The sequence below is a fragment of the Petaurus breviceps genome, unplaced genomic scaffold (genome assembly GCF_028583685.1).
Source record: "Petaurus breviceps papuanus isolate PSGF00001 unplaced genomic scaffold, PetGlider_PUasm1.0 174, whole genome shotgun sequence".
Lineage (NCBI taxonomy): Eukaryota > Metazoa > Chordata > Mammalia > Diprotodontia > Petauridae > Petaurus > Petaurus breviceps.
In genome coordinates, this window is record NW_027185761.1 from 43,678,700 (window position 1) to 43,704,392 (window position 25,693).

Here is a 25,693-nt window from a genome sequence, read left to right on the forward strand (position 1 = left end):
AAATAAGGAGGAGGAGGAGAATAAAAAGAAAAAGAGAGAAGGAAAAGGAGAAGAAAGAGGAAGAGGAGGAGATAACAATGTCCTTGGATTTCATCACTGTATAATAAATGGATGATGGTGGTGGTAGTGATGACAACTGACTTTGTGTTTTTTTAAGAGGGCAACTGGGGTTAAGTGACTTGCCCAAGGTCACACAACTAGTTTTAGTGTTAAGTGTCAGAGGCCGCATTTGAACTCAGATCCTCCTGACTCCAGGGCAGGTGCTCTATTCACTGCGCCACCTAGCCACCCCAACAACTGACTTTTCAGAAAGTCTGTCATGAGGAGGGCCTATTTCTTCATCTGTTATACAATCTTAATTGTAAGAACAAGCAGGGGAGCTAAGACGGACACTTAATGTCCTAACAGGGGCTACTGAGAGCCTTGCACCATTTGTATCAATGACTATCTTCATATGAGTCTACTGAAAAAGAGAAGCTGGGCAGAATAACCTTACTCTCAATAAGAAATTTCCCAAACCTTCCAATTTATGACAGGATCCCAACCAGCATTTAGATCATTCGATGTTACAATTTTTTCCTCAAATTAACTTCAGTGACCAGTCTTGGTCTTGGTCTTGGAGAACAAATGACAAAACATACTTCCTGCTTCTTGAGAGAGAAGGAACCATTTCATTTTTGTCCATACTCTCAGTGCCTAGTACAGTGCCCGCCACTGTGCACATGTTTAATAAATGCTTGCTGACTGACTTATACAGGTGGAGGACTGTGGGTATGAAATGTTGCAAGTTCTATCAAACATATTCGCTTTGTTGGCTCATTTTTCATAACCATTTTGTTTTAAGTAGGGAACGGGGACAGATGGGATAAACAGCTATGGTGTAATGAATAAAAAGATCCATAAAATTTCCCCCTCCCCCTCAATCTAATTAAATATTGTTTACTGGCTTGAACTGCTAGCAGGAACTGTGACTTTTTTTTTCTATTTTCCTGTCTGTGTGGTAGGGTGGAAATGGAGAGGAAAGGATGTCTCAACTGAAGTTAGGTGGCATAGTGGATAAAGGGACAGAACCAGGAAGACAGGATTTGAATCCTGCCTGGGACTCTTATTAGCTGTGCTACTCTGAGCACATCTCTTAACCTTTCTAAGACTCAGTTTTCTCATCTGTAAAGTGGGAATAATAACAGAGGGCTGTTGTGAGGACAAAATGAAATACAGAAAGCAATTATCAAACCTTAATGTGCTATATAAATGTTAGCTATTACCATTATTATCCTTTGTGAATGTGGATATCTTGTTCATGTGCTACCCTTTCTGCTATATTATGCAATACATGAATCATGCCTCTGATTCTACCAAATCCCACCAGCACAGTAGGATTATAAAGACAATAGTCCAAAAGGGCACATACCAAGGAAAGAACCTCATTTATCTACCACCCCAGCTTGATTTGAATTGAGGTCTTTAGAGGGCCTGCTACACCAAAATGAATATTTTTTCAAGTAAGTGATCACTGCTAAATGTTAGCCTTTGCTTTCTATGGAGGTCCCCTTCTTGGGATATCAATTGAGCACTGTTACCACAAGTAAACTGGGACTTTTATGCTTTGTTTGCAATGGCACAACAGTGGCCTTGTTGTGCTCTCAGAATGGTTATTTCTAGACTGTAACTCCCTAAGGACAGTTTCCTCTCTTAATGTTCCTTCTACCTTCTATTGAATAAAAGAAAAGAAAGAAAGGGAGCAGGGGTAGAGTGAGACAGACAGAAACAGACACAGCAGGAGGGGGACAGAGGGAGAGAGAGAAAGAGAGAGACAAAGGGAGAGGGACAAAGAGGGAAAGAGGGGGGAAGGGAGGGAGGGAGAGAGATGTTAAGAGAGAGAGAGAGAGAGAGAGAGAGAGAGAGAGAGAGAGAGAAGGGATGCAGAGACTTAACTCAGGAGCAAGCAAGCTAAACAAGCAAAGAGACGTTAAAAACCCAACTAAGCCAACCCTTTCATTTAGGAAAAGAAACACACATAAAGACCTAATAGCTCACAGGATCATAGATTTTGAAATGGAAGGGACCTTAGAAGACAGTCAAACCCCCTGTTATTTTACAATTGAGGTGGTGAGATCCATAGTGGTTAAATGACTTAGCCAAGGTCTAATAGGGAGTGAGAAGTGGTCTTTGAACCTAAGATCCAAGTCTTCAGACTCCATTCCATGCTGGAATTTTAAAGGAGGTGGGGAGGATGGAAGGGGCCACCGATCCAAGAGAAGGTTGAAAGCATACAGACTTTGGAGGGAAAGGAAATGGCTTCCAAATCGAGCTCAGCTTTCTTTCTTACACTAAGGGCAATAGTTCTGTGGATGAAAAAGCTTTTCAGCTCCACTTACTCAACATTAACTATTTTCTTTGAAGGATGCATCTTCCTACCCCTGCATATAAAGACATATGAACTTCTTCTCTTCTCATTTTTTTTAATAGAATGATCTTTAATTTGAAGGGTATTGAAAATAAAAAGTAATTCCTAATGGAGAATCTGTACTATGGCCAACAAAGAAGAATAAGAAGGGAAAAATTTGAACGTGGGAGAAAATCTTTCTATCATATTTCTCAGATAATGGTTCGGTATCTAAGACGTAGAAACAATGAACAGATACATGCCCACAAGCCAGTAGTCAAAGGATATGAACAATCAGTTCTCAAAAGAAGAATTGCCAAATATTCACTACCACATGAAAGAATGCTCTAGATCATTCATAACAAGAGAAATGAAAATCAAAAGAACTCTGAGATCTCACCCCACATTCTGCAAATTGGCAAAGGTGACTAAGGATACAAATACTCAACAATGGTGAAGGTAAGAGAAGATAGGCACACAAAAACATTATGGGTGAAGCTGTGAATCAAGATAACCACTTTGAAATTACGCATATAAGTTGACTAAAAAATTCATAACCTTTGGCCCAAAAAGTCCACTAGTAGGCATATATTCCAGGGAGGTCATTGATAAGAAAGTCCCCATATTACATCAAAATATTTTAAAGCTGCTCTTTTTATGCTAGCAAAGAACTGGAAACAAGGGAATGATTGACCAAACTGCTGCTAAATGAATGTACGGAGGATATTGCTACTCTTTAAGAAAAGATGCACGGAAAGATTTACATGAGCTGATGTAGAGTGAAAACAGGGTCAACAAAGTAACATTCACAATGACTATAATAATGCAAACAGAAAAAAAATTAAAAAATAATAAAAAGTGAATGTTGCAGAAGGATGGAAAACAAGGTCATCTCCAAAAAAAGAGATACTCCAATTCCATTGCTTGGCAGAGTTGAGAGGCCCAAGAGTATGGAAACATTGCATGTATTTTTAGACTTTTTAATGTATTGATAAGTTTTGATTTTTCTCTCTTTTTCTTTTTTTCCCCTAGAAAATATTAATTTTTATACGAGATGGCTCTCTGAGAATGGTGAGAAGGAGGGAAACTGGGAGGAATTTTGGTAATGTAAAAAAATCCCCAAATGTTATCAATAAAAATCTATACTTAAAAAAAATGGTCCTGCCCCTTATCCAGTCTCACAAAGGGAGTAAATCTCTTAATCTTTTGGGCCTTAGGTATAAGTTAAATGATCTGAATTTAAACCTAAGTTTGGCTTTCTTAGTGGTAACCGAAGTTCTCGTCTATTAACTAATTTTTATCTTGGAGGGACGCAGATGGGATAAATGATGGTTTTCCCAAACCAAAGAGGCCACAGCTATTCTTTTTTAGGATAGCACCATGCACTGTGCTGTCAGAAATCACCTTAATGCCCAAACCAAGGGACGGTGGTAATTTAGAAATCCCTGGGGAAAGCCACTCATCCAGCAGGTCTTCTACTGCCTAAGTTCTGAGCTTGCTGCCATTATTGTATACTAGGAAAGAAATCTCTGAATGTGATCATTCTGCTAGGTGGGTATAAACAAACATTTGCCCATTCATGGTAGTCAACTGACTATACATGATATTTTGGGGTACCCAGGATATTGCTATTTGAAACTGTCAGGGAACTCTCAGAGATTCAAGTTAGAGAAATTGCAAGACATGCCTTTAAAGGTTATTCTAAATCTTTTGGCTGAGTTATAAAATTGACTCCAACCCCAAAAACCTTCGATTCCAACCCTGACCCTAAGACCCTTCTTATAGCTTTGATTCTCCCCTGCTAAAAATTATCAAAGACATGTGGAAGTCAGGGGGTTACACAAGCAAACTGAGAATTTGAGGGGCTGGTGCAAAAATACATTTAAGATGAGAATACATTTATTGTCTCTTAAAAAGTTTACTTTTGGGGAGACGATTAAAATAACACAACTCACATGGCACATGAAAGTGATCAAATACTAAAAGGCTATAAGAAATGGACAAGATGAAGACTTCAGAAAGGCATGGGAAAGCTCATCTGAACTGATGAAGACGGAAGTAAGCAGAGCAGGGAAACAATGTACATCATTGACAATGATGTAAACAGAAAAAACAGCAGCTTCATGCTGTGTAATTATAATGCCCAAGGCTGGCCTGCTTCCCCTCTTCACAGAAGTGAGGTGTGATGGGTATGGAACATTGTGCAGCATCTTCCTCTGATGTTACCTTCTGTATATGTGATGTCTATTTCGTATTCACATAGTTATTTGCAAATTGTCTCTGCCATTAGAATGCAAGTTCCTTGAGAACAAGGACTATGTTTTTGCCTTTCTTTCTATGTCTCCACAACACTTAGCATGCTGTCCAGCACATAATACAAACTCTGAAAATGCTGTTGGCTGACTGACGGATATATACCAACAGTTACACTTGATGTCTTAACTAGTTTTGCTGAATCTTTTTTCTCTCTTTAAAAAAAAAACAACTTTCTGATAAGTACTAGCCCTGTGGGCAGTGAAGGGTAAATATGTATCTAGAAATGATGGTCGTATGAATACAAAAGAGATCAATAAAACCAAAATGTTTAAAAAGAATACAGCTGAGGTTTCAAGCTAGAGGAGTTGTGGCCTTGAACAAAGTAAAGAATAAAGCATAAAAGAAATACTTGACAAGCTAGGTCAGAAGCACAGAGGGCCAGGATGGGCTGGGAAAAGAGAGTATCTCATTATATTATATTGTGAAATCACTATACTGTAGAAGTGAGTAAAAATTCTGTCTAGCACACCAAAGGGATTTATTTTTGGAAGTACCTATTTTTAACACAATAGAGTCTCATGGCAAAGTCATTAAGGAAAACTGCATAACAAAACTCATGTATAACTTTTAAAGTGATAGGCTTAACCCACAGGAATCAGAGAATCACAAAATTTCATCACTCAAGGGACCTCAGGTACCACCTAATACATGAAAAAGCATCCTCCCTTCCCCTCTGCCTTCAATAAATCCCCCACTGGTAAGTGGTTTTCAGTCTCTGCTCAAAACCTTCCAGTGCTGTGGAACCAAGAGTGTGCTGGTCAATGTATAAAGATATACTTTAATTTGTGTTGGTTTTTTTTTTTCTCCATCACTTTCTTAAGTCTCAAATAACCAACAAATCAATAAATCAGGCCCTGATTTGTTACATCTGCCAATTTCCAAGAGATAAGTTCAAACAATAAAAATTTAACAATCAGTTCTCTTGAGCTGGTATGAGCTGGCCCCAGCACACCCCTTGGTAGAGCCCACTATATAATGAAGCAGTTCATCCTACTTTTTTTTGAAAGATTCAAACTCTATTGAAAGATTTTCCTCATATCAAGCAGACATTTATCTTTTTGCAACACCCACCCATTGCTCCTAAATACGACCCAAATATATGACTTCTGAATAGCAATTAAGATTTTAAATTGTTGAACAATAATTCTCCCCCATCCCTAGATAGTAAATTATGGCCCTAAGGAATAACATTACATGCCATTTTTGAACATTAATATCTCATGCATCTCCTGATATTGCTGCTGCAACACAACAAATGGTTATCACGTCTCTTGAGAGTCTGGACACATCTAAGAGACCATCATGCACCTAAGAAATGGACGTGGCCATTTCAGACAACAGAGCCTAGTCATGATCTTCTTGTTTGCATACTTCTTGTCGAAATTCATGATGCCAATGTCAAAAATCATCTACTAAATGATCACAGAGCAGTGCCCCATTTTGTTAGCCACATGATTCCTAAGAAAAGAATTCCTGTGTATATTCAAAAAGTAAAAGGAAAGGATGTAGCTGTTGGCAGCAAACCATGAATCTTTACAAAATAATGTAGATTAATACCGTATTGGCCATTTGCAATGCTGGATCCATCAGGCCTAGGATTTCTTCATTATAGCTTGATTCAAGGCTAATTATGTCATCAATTACATCATCCATCTGTTGGGAAAGAGTAATGAAAGATATAAATAAGCCAAAAAAAAATGAGCAAACTACCACACATGATTCTTCTTTTTTTTTCTAAGGCATGATTCAAAGCCTCTAACAAATCTTCCATGAATTTTGGTTAATTTTGAAAATTACTTTCTTTTTACCCCCCCAAAAAGAAAGTAAAGTGAGAAGTATTTTCTCTTCTTTTTTGGGGGGGGAGGGCAGGGCAGAGCAAGTGGATTTTGGAATTCTTCAGTCATGAAGATCATATAAAACAATACAAATAGGATCTTTGGAAACCTTAAGGTACCATATACACTACCTTTTAGTGATTAGTATTATCATTATTACTCCCTCCTTTAATGCAGATTGGCAAGTCATCTATAACTTACAGTCTTAGAGAGTTTCTAGGGACCCCAATGGCTAAGTGATGCTCCAGAGTCACACAAGTAGGACCAGAATCAGGTTCTCCTGCCATTACCCACTCTATCACACTGCCTCTCATTAACACTAGGAAATCCTTTTGAATGATGTCTGCCACTTCCTTTTTCTCCCCAGTGACTGATTACTGTAGCATCTTGTCTTCTCCTGGGAACAGGAAAAATGAAGATAGGAATCCATCCATGGCTTCCTCAGGGACAGCCTGGCCCACTACTGCCTGTGTGCCAAGGAATAACCCCAAAAACTTTTCCAGCATTGAGTTTGTGGAACGGTTCTCCTAGTGACTTGTAAAATAACAATTTATTCTTGCACAGCTGCCAAAAGTTCTTTGTATTCCCAGGGGATTACATCAGGACGAGGTTATCATTACGGTTGGAGAGCTGACATTCCCACTAGATCAATTTTATTCCTGAAGTACCAAAACATCAGTTATGATGATAATAAACAACAGTGATTACATGGGCATTGCAGCAGTCACAAATACAAGGCTGTGCAAACATTTCTCTGTAAACATCCAGTGAGTGGAAAGTGGCCTTCTCCACGATTACGCCTCTGAGCATGTGTGCATGTGTGCATGTGTGTGTGTGTGTGTGTGTGTTAAAGACTCATAGTTAGGCTATGCTGAAATCTGGGGACTTCTCATGACCTTCTCCTGTCACTTGTATTTGATTTTATCTACTTTTTATTTATTCAACCTTGCTTTCTGCCCATGACAAAGGTCTAGTGGATTTTTTTCTCCACTGAGACCAAAAGTTTACATGTTAATTTCAAATAACAGAACATAAGTAATGCAAACCTCAATGCGCCATAGAGATGACAGCTATGGTGGTTGTTATGGTTGGGATGGTTATGTTTGTCATTGTTACAATATAAGAGAGATGGTATGGCATAATGGATAAAAAGTGAACATACCTCGTTTCTGATGTATTGAGATCCTAAGCAAGGCATTTAACTTCTCAATGCTCTAAGGTGTCAACTACATTGATTGATTCCCACTCAGGAGCTCTAATACAATGAAACCCTAAATCTAGCCTTTATCCATATCCTTACTTCCCTTCTGAGTCTGTATTTCCCATGGGCTTTTCAAAATGATGACCTTTTTCTAGCATAGCAATAGACAAGAAATGTGTTGCCAGAACTGGTGTATGATACTTTTCTCCAGTTCTATCCTGTCTTAGGAGAAGTATGGTATGAGAAATTCAGATAAGATCCATGCCTCTTAATTTATGAACCCTCTCAAGAAACAGCAACTCAATAAATTTCTATGCCATGTACTCTGCAGTTTTTTAAAGCAGTACTATATTTTTATTTCACTTAAAAATGTCTTCTAGGCCTGTCTGAATTATTTTAAACACCTAGAGCAGACAAAAAAGGCCTCCGATTTCATTTCCCTAACTCTAATTTAATCACAGGAAGGTACAGAAGAAAGTTTAAAAGTTCCTGTCGCTCACTTAAAAAAAAATCAATGGGGAAAAAACCCGTAAGTCATCAGGAAGGTGTGATCAACAACAAATATAGATCCTCATTACAGAGTGTGACATCCTCCGGCTGCTAGTCATTCAGTACCTGCATGCACGATGCTCGCGAATGCGCGTTCATATTTGGGCACTCACTCTCTGCTCTGTTCTGCTCTTCAAACTTATAAAACCCCTGTAAAGACAAAAACACAAAAGAGATTTGCCAATTATTTTCTCGGCGTCACACAAACATATATAAAAGGTGGAAAATACCCCAATGGGGTGAAATAAGTTTCATATGAACTTGAAGTCTGGCAGCCTGAAAATGAAGGGATGGCTACATTTTATTCACTAGCCTAAGGAGAGAGGAAATGAATTGAGTGTCTTTTGTAAATAATCGCTTTGGGAGTATATCAAAAAAGAGGTGAAGAAAAGAAATTGTAAGGTGGGAATCCTTAGAAAAGTAAAAAAAAAAAATCAACCAGAATCTTGGGGGAGGAGGGAATGGAAATTATATATGGATTTTGAGAAAAAGAAAGTAGGATCTCCATTATTATAATATGCATATCTCATTAGAATAAACATAGGTCAAATCACAATCTCCCCCCACTATCCCCCCAGCAAAGCTCTCCTCCCATACACACAAAGATACTATATTTAGGAGGAAGAAAGTCTATATAACAATGAAATGAAAGGATAAGTCTTTCTTTTTTTATCCAATTGAAGGTACACCTTAGAGAGTAAAGTAGCACACCGTAATATTTAGAAAACTATGAAATGTGGAAACTATAATAAATGAGGTATTAGGAAAAAATAACTTCATAACACTAAAGATATCCCAAAATGGAATGGAATGTCTCAGGAGGCATTTAGTATTTGAACAAAACGGGACATCATCTTCAAGCAATACTTAGCTCCCACTTGCTATTCAGCCTGTGCTACAGAGAGAATTCTTGGTCTCAATGGCTATGGAGATGAAATTCTGGAATTTTATAGAATCTACTATACCTAACATTTTTCTTTAAAAATTCCTCTTAATGACATTGTTTGAATCCTCTCAAACACCACATTCTTTGTCTTTTTTTTCTTTTCAATGAGAAATAAAAATAATATTCCAGATGTTCACAAAAACTGGAACTTCTCTCCACCTGCCGCCCCACACCTTTTTTAGATTTGCTTTCTTGTCTCCACCTTCCCTTTTTCTTTCAAACATTATCACTGCTCTGGATACTGAAAGGCTTTAATTGTTATACTGAGAAAAACAAGAGCATGAATCAGAAGTGCAAACAATCTGAGAGCACACTGGAATGCTGCATTCCACTTAGAATAGGGCTACATCTTGTTTAATATTTTCTAGGTCAGTGATAACATTTTCAGATTGCAGACCCCTTTGGCAGAGGGGTGACGCTTATCACTACCCTTCTCACTATCGTCCTTTGAAATACACAAAATACATAGGACACAAAGAAAACCAATCAAATTGAAATAGGTATTAATTTTTTTTTGGAGGGGGAAAGGTAGGGCAATTGGGGTTAAGTGACTTTCCCAAGGTCACACGGCTAGTTTTGTGTTAAGTGTCTGAGGCCAGATTTGAACTCAGGTCCTCCAGACTCCAGGGCCAATGCTCTATTCACTGTGCCACCTAGCCGCCCCTATCAAAATATTTTTTAAAAGAAAACAAATACAGGTTCTTGGACACTAGGTTAAAAATTTCTGATCTAGGGTAAATGCCACTTCAAGCCAGGAATTCAAGAAAGGTGTCAGGAATTATAATAAACAACTTCCAATTACGTGATACTTTGAAGTTTGAAAATTGCTTGACATCCGTCAAGCCACAATCATTTATTAAGCACCGTCTGTATGCCTAGCACAGTACATAGATTACTTTATATGACCATCACAACCCTCCTGTGAGGTAGGTGCTATTTTTTTCCTCTCCTTCACAGATAAGGAAAGTGAGGGTCAGAGGCTTGGGGTCACATAGCTACAAAACATCTTCACCAGCAGCAACAGTGAAATTGCTAAGCAGGGGCTTTTGAATTAAAAGATGCTACATAGAATCGTGCTGTGTAAGAAAATAGGAGAGGAGACAAGACGTGAATTACCTCTTTTTCACAGTTGGAGTTAAGAGTGAGCATAGCCATGGGGCTGTTGGGTGCGCTGCTCCCAGGTCCAGGTGGCATGACATGGTCCCCAGGCTGGTTTGGACAAGGCAAGCTCAGGGCTTGGTTGGCATGTTTATTGGCTAAAGTAGTAGAAAGGTACTGCTTTACCTGCTGCCTTTGGGCTTGCTGAATGTGGTACTTGGTGGGGTTTTCTAGATGGGTCTGAACCTGAATACAGACACAGAAGAAGAGACAGAAACAATATGTCATTCTTTGTGAGTGGTTGGGGGCTCTTTCTGCTCCCCCTCTCCCATTACATTAGAGAGACAACAGAAATTGCTTTAAAGTCAAATGCATTTTTAACATCAACTCTTTTTTTTTTATTATACACGGTGTTCATTCATAGAATATGCCATTTATTTCTCTGAGAGCAGATGTTCCTTCTTGGAGACAAAGCAAATTACTGAAATTTAAAAGTCTTTGACAATACTATGGCCTGTATAATTACACATTTCTTGGGATTCCTTCACTTCTGTCCAGATTTTTAAAATCATGAATTATGACTAAACAGGGAAGGGTAGGGGAGATCCTGACCCAAGTAGTGGTTTATTTTTGTTTTTATTTGTTTTCCCTTTTAAAGATATTAATTTAAAATAGAAAATATGGACCAGTTTCACTCTACTTTTCTCACAGAATGGTTTTTGAATTCCAAGAAGTGTCTGTTTAAGAAAGCAAGAGCAAGGCAGTCCTCACAAACAAACAGAAACATTCCCTTGATTAAATCAACCAGGGCAAATTACTTCTTCCACTTTCAAATGAACATGATTACTCAACATTTTAATTAAGACAGAACTTAACTGAAAAGGTAGTCCCAACATCCAAGCAGGCTCTTTAAAATGAGAAGCATTTCCCTGGCAGCATTCTAAATGCTCTGGTTACCAAACAAGGAATAAAGGTGTTTGGTCTGGGGTATTTTTTTCCTTGCCTTTTTAAACATTAATAAGACTTTGAAAACTGCTTTAAAATCAAAGATGTCTTTTAAATCACTTTTTCCCCGCCTTTATAAATGCTGCTCATCCATAGAAGCTACTAGAGGTACTGATATAAAGAACTGAGCATTATCACAGGAAAAACATTTAATTTACAGATTTAAAAATGCGCAGACCATCTGTTATCACTCTAAACAATTAATAGCATTAACATGCTCAAACAATTCCAGTTATTAAGAATTGTGCAACTATTTCATAAAAAGAAAGAACATTTCTAGTCCCCACAATTTATATCATATTCTAAAGATGAATGGTGACAGATATATATTTTTTAAAAGGCTCACCTGGTAATGATTGTATTCTAGCATTTCCAGCATAACAACGTATTCTATGGTACCAATCCAAGCCAGAGAAAAGAGAATGAAAATCTATACCCCACTTTCAGCAATTCCAAGCTGAAGACTGTACACGAAGACACTATAAACAAGGTACCCTGAGACACTCCACAGGAAATTTCATTGCAGAGGCTCAGCTTATAATAACCTAAGCTAATTAGTTATGCGTGTAAAGAAACTGTTCACACAAGGGGCTTTTTTTGGGAAGCACTGCAGTTTAGTACTAAATATTGATATTAAATTTTTTCCCCCAGCTTGACGTCATGTTTCTTCATTAATATAAAAGGACCTTTTAAGTGATGGGCTATCAAAGTCAGACGGACAGTCAGATCAAGGCCTGATTCACTATTCATCTTTAGTTACAGTAGTATTAATAGACAATGGGATTTCTCTTTCAGCAATAAGATTACGAGTTGTATGCTCACTTTGGAAAACAGACAGTGCCTAAAATCTGTTATCTGTGAGGATTTCCATCCGTCTGTCCGTGGCTCAAATATGAAGACCCTCTATGGCTCCCTGATGAATTTCTGTGTTCTAGTGATACATCCCAGGTTCAGCCTGTATCTCTTTCTTTATAGCTAAAGAAGGGATATACTTCTAGCTGTGTATTCACTCCTTTGAATTTGCAGAGAAGGGGAGGAAAGTAGCCTAATGGAATCAAAGAGGTCATGGGAAAGCTTTGTAAATATTTAATTCGACTGGAATTTTTTTTTTATTTCCTCACAAGCTGACACACCAACACTTGCAAAATTTGAGTGGAGAATTACCACCCCTCACCCCTTGCTTCACAAAAAGAAGCAGTTACAACATAGCTTTGATTTAGCCCCAAATCAGGAAGTATTAGAAACTACCCTGAATCCTTTTCTCTAGCATAACTTCCAGAACAAGACCAATCGTATCCGATACACGCCACATATCCCTAGCTGGAGCTGATTCATTTTAAGTCACAATATGTATATTTCATAAATGCTTTGTTGAAATAAATAAACAAATGCCTGCTGCTCACTATTAAAACAGGGTGGGGGGGAATCTTTTAACTGTAAAATCTTGAGCTCTACTCATTTCTTACACCGATCGGCTTCACAACAACACATGCCAAAAAGGAAAACCTGCAGAACAGAATTCTTGGGGTAGGGGCTCATGTTAACAAACTATTTCTATGAGTGGACCGGCCTGCCTGCAGAGGTTCACGGAAACATTTTAAGTTTTATAAAGGGTCCAGACATGCTAATGATGAGGACAACAGACATTTCTAAAATAAACAGAAAATGAGGGCAATGCTTGTAATGTGCTTATTTTACTATTGCACTTAAAAAAAAGGCAAGCTACACATTTAAAAATAAATGTTAATTCACTGGCAGATCCTTATTCTTTAATGAATCAGAATTTTGCATTTTCACAAGTCAAGGAACAGCTCCTTCACTATCTGGGACAGTAGGTAAGGTCTTCACTACACTGAGGGAGGGTAGTAGCTTTTGATTTCAGTGTCTCCACTGGGGTGGTCATCAAATGATACTCCTTTTCAAAATAATCTTTTTGGGAAGAGTGACTAGCCCTAAGCAGGCTGTTCTCTTGTGTGTCAGAAGCTTAAGGTATGAGGCAGAAAATGAAGTTACTACACATTTGATGCTATTCAAGTGACATTCTTAAGTTAATTCATCTCTGTGGCCCTGAATAAAGTTTCTTTTCAAGATCAAAAGTCACCATCTGCCTTTGAAGGACCTTAAATGCATAAATTTGGAAACAGAAGGGAATTAAGAGGTCACTGAGTCCAACCTCTTCATTTTACAGATGAGGAAAATGTGGCCCAAAGAGAGTAAATGATTTGCCTAGGGCTAAACAAGTTTCCAAGTGTCTGAGGTGGATCTAGACCCAGTTCGCCCACTTCCAAGTCAAGCCAAGCATTTTGTCTATCATGTCACACTTGATGTGGTAAAGTGGTTCTCTGAAGAACATATGGTCTCTCTCCCATCCTTGGATAAAAGTCATATAGCCATACTGGACACAATTCATATAGCCAGCACTATGTGGATGTAATTCTTATGCTCAAGATAAAACTCTGGACTCCTTTAACTTCTCTTAAATGAGCTATTATTTGCAGAGGGCTTAGTAGAGTGTGTGGAACATAGCAGGTACTCAATAAATGCTTATTCCTTCTCCTCCCCCCCCCCCGCCAATCTTTCCTCTGCCTTGGTGTGCCAGTCAGGGTGACAGTAGGAACTTCAGAACTTTTCACCAGCTGGGAGTTCTCCTTAGGGGTCCTTGGACGCACAAAGTTTTTTTTTTTTTTGAGGGGGGAAGGCAAGGCAATTGGGGTTAAGTGACTTGCCCAAGGTCACGCAGCTAGTTAAGTGTCAAGTGTCTGAGGTAGGATTTGAACTCTGGTATTCTTGACTCCAAGGCCGGTGCTCTATTCAATACCCCAGCCTCACAAAGCTTTTAAGCATAAAATAGTCTTTACAAAGTAAAGAGCACAGAAAGGACTCATATCGGAGCACATAGAGAGCCAGAGACCCCTGCCTCCATTGGGCTACCCTCTACATCTTCCCTTCCTTTGGGAAGGCAAACTAGGCCTTCTTTTGTCTCAACTCTCACCTAGCCTTTAATCACTGAGTGGGCATTGCCTCAGACAAACTGAGACCTGGGAAAACCCTTAGCTTCAAAAAAGGCCAAGTTTCTTCCACTGCACCCGGGACCATCACCAATTGTCCTGACCTATGTCTTGTCAATGACCGTGGAGGAGAGAGTGAGGCTTATGACTCTGTTCAGCTCTGCCTCACTAAAATCCGATTCACTTGCAAGTCAAGATGAACAGCAAACACCCTCCTCTAAGGTCGTATCCAGTCTCTATAACTTATAGCAATGCCCTGGGGTAGTGTTCCCGAAAGTGGAAAAGCCAGAGTTCAACCCCAAACCAGGGCCCCATGAGAAAATGTTCTCTTGCTGCCAACAACCCCCTGGTCATTTATACTGTTGTATACACTCACCACTTCTGCAGTCACTGTCCTCTGTGTCCAGCAGGAGGTACGGACCTTCCGGAAGCTGTCCCTGTCCTATATTCTTCCCAAATAACTTGGGTCCTCTCATCACAGCTGCCCCTCAGCCTTGGCTTCAATAACCCAGTGTTTGGTTTTTCTCTAGCCAATACCTCCTCTCAAGCTATTGAGCAGCTGGTTCATGGAAAGCTTACACCGCCACCTCATCCGAGAGGCTTATAGCTCTTTCATGAATCAGTGTCTAGATTATCTTCTGCCTATTTGACCTAAAACCATCCCCTCCCCACAAAGGGTGTCTTCAGCAGGCCCTAGAAATGCCTGTTTCTAGAATCATCCAAATGGGTCTGTCTCTCCCTGAGGTCAGCTCATAGTGTGTCCACAGGCTCTTTCCTCTCTAGGCACGAGGCCAGTGGGCCTTAAAGTCATGTTACTACCTCCCAAAGAGTCTTTCAGGACTTGGAAAGGCAGCCCCACTCTTTGTATTTACTCTTTTTCTGGGTCAGCTAGACTAGGTAAAGCAAATTTACCCAGGCCGCTTCTCACAACCCCCAAATGGAAAAGGGAAAGGCAGGGCTGACTGACAGTTATTTTCAGTCTATGAATCAGATGAAGAGGGGCAATCCCCTTTGTGAAGATGGACAAGTGACTTCATTTTGCTGGGTGACAGTTGTCTTATCTGAGAGGGACTTTCACAGAGTCCAACATCCCTGCCCTGTCCTGCCTGCCTGCCTCAAAAGGTTTTTGTAAGGATCAAATCTTCCTTTCTACAGCTTCTACCCAGTCTTTCCTCTGGTCTAAATAAAACAAAGAAAACCCTTCTTCCACAGATTATCCTTCAAATACTTTAAAACAGCATTCATAGCCTCCCTACATCTTAGTTTTGTGAAGTTAAACATGCCAGATTTTATTAGGTGATTCTTGCATAGCATACTTTCGAATCCCATCATCAACCTGGTCAATCTCTTCTGGACATGTGCCAGTGTTACTAAAATAAGGTACCCAGAGTTCAGCATAAACACAACACTACCACTGAAATCTTGACAAGGTCAAAGTGGAGCAGATGATCATCTCCTTTGATCTGGACATCTACACATCTATTGATGCTGCTATTAGAAAGGCAATGTGGTATGGTAGAAAGAAATGTCCCTGGAGTCAGAAAAAGAATTTGGGAACTGGAAAGGACCTCAGTGATCTAGTTCAATCCATACACAGAAGGAATCCATACTAGAACATACCTGACAAGTGGTCATCCAGTCTCCGACTGATAATGCTAAGGAGGTGGAATCCACCATTGCCCAAGGTGGCCCATTCCACTTTTGGACAGTTCAGATTCTTAGGAAGGGTTTCCAGATACGACCTTTTTGTGACTTACTTGCCATTTCCCTCTAAAACCAAATATAATAAGCCTTGTGCTTCCTCCTGCCCTTCAAATACTTGAAAATAGCTATCCTGAATCTCCTGAATCTTTTCTTCTCCAGGATAAATACGCCCAGTTCCTACAACCAATACTTATATAATATGAACTCAAAGGCCCTCACCATCCTGGCTGCCCTCCTCTGAATACTCCAGGTATCAATGGCCTTCTTAAACTATATTTGGGGTTATTGTTGGTGAGTCTTTTTCAGTTTTCAGTGTCCAACACTTCATGATTTTGGGTTTTCTTACCAAAAGTAATTTGCCTTTTCTTTCTCCAGCTCATTTTACAGATGAGAAAACTGAGGCAAATAGCATTAAATGACTTGCATGAAGTCACATAGCCAGCAGCGTCTAAGGCTGGGTTTGAACTCACAAAGATGAGTCTTCCTAACTCAGCCTGGTGCTCTATCCACTGTGCCCATAAGCCATGATACCCAAAACTAAATTAAAATTCCAGATGAGGGCAGAATATAGTAGAATCATCTACCCCTTCCCATTATTGGAAGCTATTCCTTTCTGAATGGAGCCTAAAATCACATTAGCTTTTTCTGGTTACTCAGAACTCATATGGAGCTTGCAGTCCACTAAAACCCCCAGATCCTTTTTGTGTTCCTCTTATTTTGAACCTACTTGACACCTACTAACTGTATGACCATGGAAATTTTTTAAATTTTCACTCACAGAATAAAATAAGTATTTACAGAACAAAGTATAATAAAAAAAAAAGATGCTGCAAATTTACCATGTGCAACTTGCTATTCCTTTCAAATATACAAAAAAAAATTATTATATAATTTTTTCTTCCTCCCCCTGCTTAGAGATAACTACTATTAGATACAAATAGGGGTGTATATATATATATATGTGTAAAATTATTCTATACATAATTCTATTTATCAGGTTTTCCCCCCTTTGGATACAGGTAGTAACTTTCTTCATATGTCCTTCAGAGTTAATTTGGGAATTTTATAATAGATTAAATAACATTTGTTTTCAGAGAGCAATCTGGAATTATGCCCAAAGAGTTATTAAACTACTATACCCTTTGCCCTAGCGATACCACATTGTCTATTTCCAAATAATGATTAGGGAAAAAGAAAAAGAAACTATACGTTCTAAAATGTTTATAATAACTCTCTCTGTGGTGGCAAAGAACTGGAAATTATGGGGACGCCCATGAATTGGGAATGGCTGAACAAGTTGTAGTATATGATTGTGATGGAATACTACTGTGCTGTAAAAAATGATGAGCTCAATGATTTTGGAAAAACATGGACAACTTTTCAATGTCCAGCTCAACTCTCTACCATTGTAAGTTACAGATGAATGGTTGGCCTAGACAGATGGAAAGGTTTCAATAACAAAGTTCTTGATATCAGTGAAATTGTAGGCCCAACGAAGGGGGCAGGGGAGAAAAATCACATCAGAATTTTCTGGCAGTAACATCATTCATGTTGGGTTTGTACTACCATAAAGCTCTAGGGTCTTTTCACGGGATCAACTGAGAATCCACATCTTCTCCTCTACTCATATAGTAGGCATTTTTGAAACAATGTTTAGAAACTGACCTATATATATTAAATGCTATCCTATTAAACTTGGCCCATTTTACTACCTTGTTTAGATCTTTTTATGTCTTTATTCTATCATTCAATTTCCTATATATCTCTCTTGCATTCATGGGATTCATAAATTTGATAGACATGCTATCTTAATGCAAGTCACTGACAAAAAACACTGAACAAAGCAAGGCCAAGAACAGAGCTCTGTGGCATTTTATTAAATCCCTTTCTGAGACTGCTATTGATCCCCATTCTTTGGATCTAGTTATGTCCCGGACCCACCTAATTGGATGTGCTCTTGTGTAATGCCATAACAAATGTCTTGTTGAAATCCATATATATTATGACATCTATGACTCTGCCAGACTAAAAACACTGTCCCCCTCTCCCTTGCCCAAAAGAAAGATAACCTAGAATGAGCTATTCTTGAAAAGCCTAGTTCAGCTGACTGGGGAATAATGATAGAGTGGTAGATAGGGCACTGGAATTGGAGCGAAGAGGAACTGAGTTCAAATCCTACCTGAGATACTTACTAGCTGTGTGACCCTGGGCAAGTCACTTGACCTCTCTGTACCTCAGTCTCTACATCTGTAAAAATTGGAGGGAGGGGGTACTCAATGATCTGTTAGATCTCTACTGACTTTAAATCTATGATGTGAGCCTATGAATTTAAAAAAAAATCCTTGAATAATTCCTCCTAGAATTCTGGGTGGAATTAAATCTGCCCTTTTCTTCTTTTTTTTGAAAATTAGAGCAACATTTTCCCACACCCCGTTCTGTGGCACTTATCCCATTCTCAGTGAGTTTTTAAAGATCAATGACAAGGAAAGGCTCAGAAATCAGAGTGTATTGGCTCTGTGATCAGGGGATGGGTTTAAATCCCACATCAGACACTACCTATATGATTTGGGTAAGTTGTTTAACTCCCCTTGGCCTCAGTTTATTCATCTATAAAATGGGGGAAGAGAGTGGAAGACTAAATGACTTTGAAGTGCCTTCCAACTATGAATCTATTATCCTGCAATCCTACATCTTGGGGTGAAATTCTTCCAGGCCTAATGTCTTGAATGCATTGAGGAAAGCTAGCTGTTCTCATACCATCTTTTTATCTACCTTGTATTTAAATTCTCTCTCATTTAATTCTCTCCACACTTTTCAGTCTGAAGATGATTTTACTCCATAAGACAAAACAGAAAGCAAAATAAGGGTGGAGAAGTTCTATCATCTATTTCCCCAGTATCCATTATCACTGCCCCACGCATCCAGAAGGAAAAAAATATATAGGCCAGTAAAAGCAAGGGAATAACTAATTAACTCAATTTAATTCAACAAACATTCATTAAATGCTTATTTTAGACTTCTTTTGTTCAAATTTTTTTTCAGTGACTCAGATCAAGGCTCAGATGCCATGCAAAGTGTTATACTAGCTTCTAGGGATACAAAGACAAAAACAAAGCCATCCCCATCCTAGAGAAGTTTACAGTTCTATTGGGGAAATATATGTTCATGAGTAAACAATAACAAGGAATTTCAGAAGGAAGTAGGGGGTGAGGAAGGGAAGGGAGTATGCATTTATATAGCACTTACTGTGTGTCAGGCTAAATACACTAAATACAAATATCTCATCTGAGGAAGAGAGTCTGATGGGGGTGAGGGAAAAGAGATCAAAAAAAGCCTTAATAAAGCTGGTGATGTCTGCACTGTGCTTAAAAGAAAGCAAAGCATGTTTATCAGTCAGTCAACAAGTATTTACCAAGTATCTACTACGTGCCAAGCCTCCATGAAGTGGAGATCAGGAAGAAGTTCAGCCTGTGTTATCTCATTGGTATCCATGCAGGGGATAAGAGTCCAGCAAATCAGATGGATTCCTTGGGGTAGATTTATAGCAGAACACAGACAAAAGTGGACCAGGAGAAGCTAACATGAATAGGTCTGGAATCCTCATCATGGAAAGAAGTACTCACATTGATGAAATCTCAAATCCACTGGATGTTGGAATATTGATCTACAGCAATCCCACACTTTCTGTAGTTCTCTTGATCCCAAAGCAGGTTAAATGTTGGCTCTGTCTAAATATTATTGTTGCCTTTGACAGTCAAGCATTAATTGCAAGCTTCAGCTTGTTCATGAATTTTACATTCTTGACAGTGTTTCAGAATCACATCATGTTACAGTATTCATTTGTTGTTACTTCTTACTTCCATCTTCTTCACTTTTTTATTTTATCTCCATCGGTTGATGAGTTCCCTATACAGCCATACCAATCTCTTTAGATGGTTTCATTTTCTTTTTTGAAGGGGGAAGGCAAGGCAATTAGGGTTAAGTGACTTGCCCAAGGTCACACAGCTAGTAAATGTTATCATGTGTCTGAGGCCGGATTTGAACTCTGGTTCTCCTAACTCCAGATCCGATGCTCTATTCATTGCAATACCTAGCTGCTCCAATTTCCTCGTTTTCTTAGACAAAGTTGTAATTTGAACAGAAAATGCAAATTTGCCTAGAGTCTTGCATTTGACTTGGCAGACCACAAAATTTACATGGTCATCAACTTGGCTACAAATTTCTTGATCAAAAAATATTGAGGGTTGGTTTTTACAAAACTTCTCTTCTCTCTTCCATTGCTGTCTGTCTTTGTCTACAGCTGTCTTCCCAGATTCATATCTAGAATGGATCCTGTCTTCATTGTAGCAATGTGAAACTTGCCAGGGAGTGTTGTTAGGTCAATTTCAACTCTATCTCATTCCAAGGAGACCTCAGAGTACATTTCATTAAAAAAAAACACACACACAGTGGCTACAGATAATGCAATCTTGCCTGTCACCAGACAGTCACGGAAAAATCTTTGGTCTGATGCTACTGTAATTTTTTTTCCATACCACTAGTAGATTAAAGCTATAAACTAAAAAAGAATAATTTCCACTGATGATTTAAGTTCTGTGACACACTTTTAAAACAGTTTTCAGTTGATAAAGATGATATCTTTGTCTTCAGACCTGTGTGCTTTTGTGAGATAGATGTTGGGGAAAAGTAATTAGCACCAACCCTATGACAAAACTTTAATTATTATTTTTCATCATTAATATCATTTTTGCTCTGGAACTGTGCTTTCATCAATATAGGGAACTTGAAATAGTGAAACTCCTTCCATTCATGTGGATTGGCATTCTCTCTATAACTTAGTCTTAAGACAGCTGTCCTGGGGCACTGAGAGTGGAAGAGAATTATCCATGATCCCAAAGCTACTCTGTGTCAGAGGCAGGGCTTGCACTGACTGACTCCTGTGTCCAAGGCCAGTTCCTTATCCGCTACCCTATGCTGCCTCTCCATCCATGTCATATTTTATTGTAAATTCTAATTTTTAGGACAATTTTCAAAAGACTTTAAGATTAGGCTTTTTGAAATCAGACATAGGTTTGTCTCTGTCACTTAAAATGGGTGAATCTATGACAAAATATAAAATTGAATACACTGCTGGAGTTGAAATGAACCTAATGGGGTTGAATCTATCCTATATTTGTGTCAGCTAAGAAGCTGTAAGCCAAGAATATAAGTTCTTGGGGGATCTTGGCCTTCTCCTCTCTCTTTTTAAAAATTACACACACACACACACACACACACACACACAGAGTCTCTATGAAGACTGTGTGTGTGTTTGTGTGTGTGTGTATAAGTTCTTGTGAGGTCTTGGCCTTCTTTCCTCTCTTTTTTAACATAATCCTTATATTTATATATGTATGTGTATGTGTATAGTCTAGATCACCAAAAATATTAACCAAAAATTCTGACAACAAAAATATTATTCCTGTCCTAAGGGACAGTCACCTAAATTACAAAGAAATATGTTCAAATGTAAAGGATACTTGAACAAAACATTATAAATTTCAAAAAATGATGACCCCTTTCCCAAATCTTTCTCCAGCCATCATCCTCTCCCTCCCAAGTACCATTATTCCCCTTCTCCCACCCCCATCTATTTCTCCTCTGCTACAAACATGCCCAAGTTCTTAAAAAAAAAATTAATTCCCTCCATGTCTCTGAGATGAATTGAGAAAATGTACCTCCCTCCCTCTTTGAAGAGACTGGGGATGGGAAAAAGGACAGAGAACATGCGTGGCATGTCACATATATCATCAGACCCAGCTAATGTGCTGACTGGTTTTGCTGAACTATTTTTTTTCTTTTAAAATCTTTTTCATAAGTGAAGCAGTGTGGCATAGTGAATAGAGAGATGGCCTCAAAGGCAGAAAGCATTAGGTCTAAGTCAAGTCTCTGATATATTGTGGCTGTTGACCCTGGGCAAGTAAGGTTCTCATTGCCTCCGGTGGTGCCAAACTGTTGATGTCAAACGAGATGAAAATATAACTGGGGAAAGGTTCAACAAAAATAAAAAATCTAATAAATTACAATAATGTTCATTTGGCTTTCTAAGTTAACATAAGGCCCACAGGATCTGTTTTCATTCGAGTTTGATACACTTCAAGCTTGGGAAGCTCTCTAAGAGTCTAATTGGCAAAGGAGGTGCCATCTTGCTTCAGCATAAATGGTTTCCTCAATGGAGAGTTGCCTAAACGAATGAGATAACAGGTCAATCAGCTGATAAGTATTTATTAAATACTCCTAGATACTGTGTTAAGCACTGGCGATAAGAAGAAAGACAAAAGACAGTCCCTGCCCTCAAGGAGCTCATAATCTAATAGGGAAGAAAACACACAAACAACTATACACAAAGCAAGCAATATACAGAATAAGTAGGAAATAACTAACAAAGGGAAGGCATTGGAGCTAAGTGCCATGGGGAAGGTTTCCTGTAGAAGGTAGGATTTTAGTTAGAACTTGAAGAAAGGAAGGAAAGTCAAAAGAGATGAGGAAAAAGAACATTCTGGGCATGAAGGATGGCCAGAGAAGATGCCCAGAAAAAGAGATGGGGTGTCTTGTTCTAGGAGCAGCAAGGGTCACTGGATAGAAGAATAACTGGCAGAGGGAGGAAAGAAGGGAAATGTGCAACAAATCTGGACAGGTGGGCAAAGATTATGATAGGCTCTGAACTCCAAACAGAGGATTTTGGTTTTGATCCTGGAGGCAATAAGGAGACACTGGAGATTATTGGGAAGGTGATATGGCTAGACCTCAAATCCAACCCTGGGGACCTAAGGGTCCAATCCCTATTCCTATAAATCCCTATCCTTGTTGGGGAGGGTTCAAAAAAGCAGGTAATATGAAAATATATCAATAAAAAATAAGATTAAAATAGTTTTAAAGCATCTCTTGCCACTGTCCTCTCCTCTCTATTCTCACTGTCACAATCTTATTACAGGTCCACATTACTACTTGTTTGTACTATTGGAATATCTTAACGTAGTTTTTACACTTTTACTCACTCACTGTTCTAAACCATCATTTGTAGCTCAAAATGCTTGAAGGGTGCTTTATTGACCACCCAGTAAGATTTCATACTCCTATACCTGGCTATCAGGGCCTTCGCCAAACTGATGCCACCTTCCCTTTCTAGCTTTATTTTATATTATTGCCTTCTGTGTGTGTATGTGTGTGTGTGTGTGTGTTTTAATAGACTTCAGTTTAACTGGATTACTCCCAGTCTCTCTAGTATCATTCACAGAAATCCATGCCTTGACCTTTTGCTTGGGATGCCCTCCCTCTTCTATTCGTGGAAATTGGTTTTCTAATGGATAAAATGTTGAATAAGCATGTGCCTTTTATGTGCAAACTGGACGTTACCTTCTTGGCAAAGCCCTCCTGGATTCCTCCCATCCATTGGTAATAGACCTTGACCCTCACATAACACTTTGCTTAATTTTCTCTTATTCACTCATTTCCTTGTGGGATCAGAACTATCTGTGTATAAGTCATATGCTCTTCTTCCACTACAAACTCAGCAAGGGGGGGGACCAAGTCTGATGGAAACTGTATTTTCCCCAACACTTAGCATAGATAGTACTCGACACAGAGCAGTCACTTGTTAAATTGAACAGATAAAACTAATTTTGATGTAGAGAAATTTCAATGCAACATTCACTAATAGAGATCGTAGCTTTTTTTTTTTGCAAGAATTTGGAGAAAAGCAGAAAACGACTACTTAGAAGACCCTAAAATGAAGAAGATTTAAACGTGATAGGGTGTCCTCTCAATTACTAGTGTTGGATTTATTTTTTCAAAATTTAGGACTATGTCAATGTAACAGAAAATAAAAAATGGAAATATACATACATATATGCACACACACATATTTCTATTGAGCACTATGACTATGAAGTTCCTTACATCCATTTCATATGAAGATGAGCTGAAGAAACCAAGACTATATAGTCTGGAGGAGGTTAACATTCAGAAGGGACATGACAACTGCTTTCACTGGAAAGACTGTCATGAGGAAAAGGGGATGGGACTTTAATCTTCTGGGCCCTTGGGGCCAAGAAGGTGCTTTGAGTAGAAATGACAAAGATACAAATTTAGACTTGATGTAAGGAAACATTTCCTAACAATTAGTACTCTCTAAAAGTGGACCACATTGCTGGCTTGGGGAGTTTGGGAGTCTGAATGTTTACTTGTTGGATGCTTTTTCTGTAGAGAGGTTTGACTGGTTGGTCTTTTCCCACCATAAGTTCCCGGGTTGGCAGACGGAGGTTTTTATTCCATTTTCCTTCTGTGAGCTTTGCTCCAGGCCAGGCCAGGTCACACAGAAAAAACAATTTAAGGCGCAGACTCTTTATGAATAGAAACCATGTGTGTAACAGTTACGAAGCATGAAATAGTACCTTGAATATTCCTGTTATTAATCTATAACATTAGTAGCAATGATAACCTCAAAAAACCCATTTAACATTCAAGGCTTATCTAATTCTCAGAATGCCATCTCAGAATACTACGTGGAAGAAAATCACTTCAAAATCTATTATATAACAGGAGGAATTCTCAAAATTTTCCAAGAGATGAAGGCAAATGCTTTGCTACAACTTTATATTGGATGCATTTAAAAACAAAACAAAGCAAAACAACCTAATAAAGACTTAGGCAGCCCAGTGGGTAGAGCGACAGATTTGGAATCAGAAAGACTCATCTTCCTAAGTTCAAATCAAATCTCAGATATTTACTAGCTTTATGACCCTGTGCAAGTCACTTCATCCTGTTTGCCTCTGTTTTTTCCTCCACAAAATAAGCTGGAGAAGGAAATGGCAAACCACTGCAGCATCTTTGCCAAGAAAACCCCAACCAGGTTGACAAGGGGCTGGACTTACATGAAAAACAAAGGAAGAACAAATGAATGGAACTGAACTCTCCTTTTTTTGAAAATAACATTTTTCAGGTGGTGCAGTAGTAGAGCGTCAGCCCCAGAGTCAGGAGGATCCGAGTTCGGTTCCAGCCTCAAACACTTAACACCCACACAAAAATATTAGCCGTGTAACCTTGGGCAAGTTACTTAACCACAACTGCCCTCCAAAAATAAAAAAAAAAATTTTTCAATATTATGAAAAATTGACTCCTTTGCCCTGAAAACTCAAGTAGCTGGCTAGCCTGAGAAAATAAAAACAGGGCTGTACAGTGGTTAGACCACTGCACTTGGAGAAAGATCTGGGTTCTAATTCAGCCCCTTACACTTATTAGCTGCATAACCAGGGGCAAGGCCCTTCCTTGACTTTTCTGCATATCCTTGTCCTCATCTGCAAAAAAATCCCTGAAAAACCAAAGTGATGGGATTGTTGTCCAGCATGGATGAGATGTGAAGGACTTTGAAACAGTAAGCTCCAGGTTCAGTGGCAGCTCTTACTATTTCTACTACCATAACATCAGCTCTTCAACATTCAACATTGATGCCTAGAGACCAGCCATAGGTGGTCATGTAGAGGGGCTCTGAAAAGGACTGGGAAGGCAGAAAGTCTATAGCATTTTCATCTTCACTCCCAAGTGAATTTCCACTCTCCCTTAAGTTAGTTATTCCCTCAGTCATGCCCCACATCAGGATTCTTATAG

General features: G+C 38.9%; 1 protein-coding gene across 15 annotated transcripts in view; it reads right to left on the minus strand.

The window, feature by feature from the left end:
• Window positions 1-25,693, minus strand: part of MITF (melanocyte inducing transcription factor) — a 271,770-nt gene that overhangs the window by 25,156 nt on the left and 220,921 nt on the right. For 9 of the 15 annotated variants that reach the window (XM_069084120.1, XM_069084117.1, XM_069084118.1 and 6 more), the window contains 3 exons: window positions 10,350-10,577; window positions 8,354-8,437; window positions 6,260-6,355 (listed from right to left, as the gene is read on the minus strand). In XM_069084120.1, the coding sequence (XP_068940221.1) occupies window positions 6,260-6,355; window positions 8,354-8,437; window positions 10,350-10,577 (408 nt within the window). Of the gene's footprint in view, window positions 1-6,259; window positions 6,356-8,353; window positions 8,438-10,349; window positions 10,578-11,682; window positions 11,910-25,693 lie in introns of those variants that run through there. The other 6 variants (XM_069084126.1, XM_069084125.1, XM_069084123.1 and 3 more) reach the window with 3 other exon arrangements.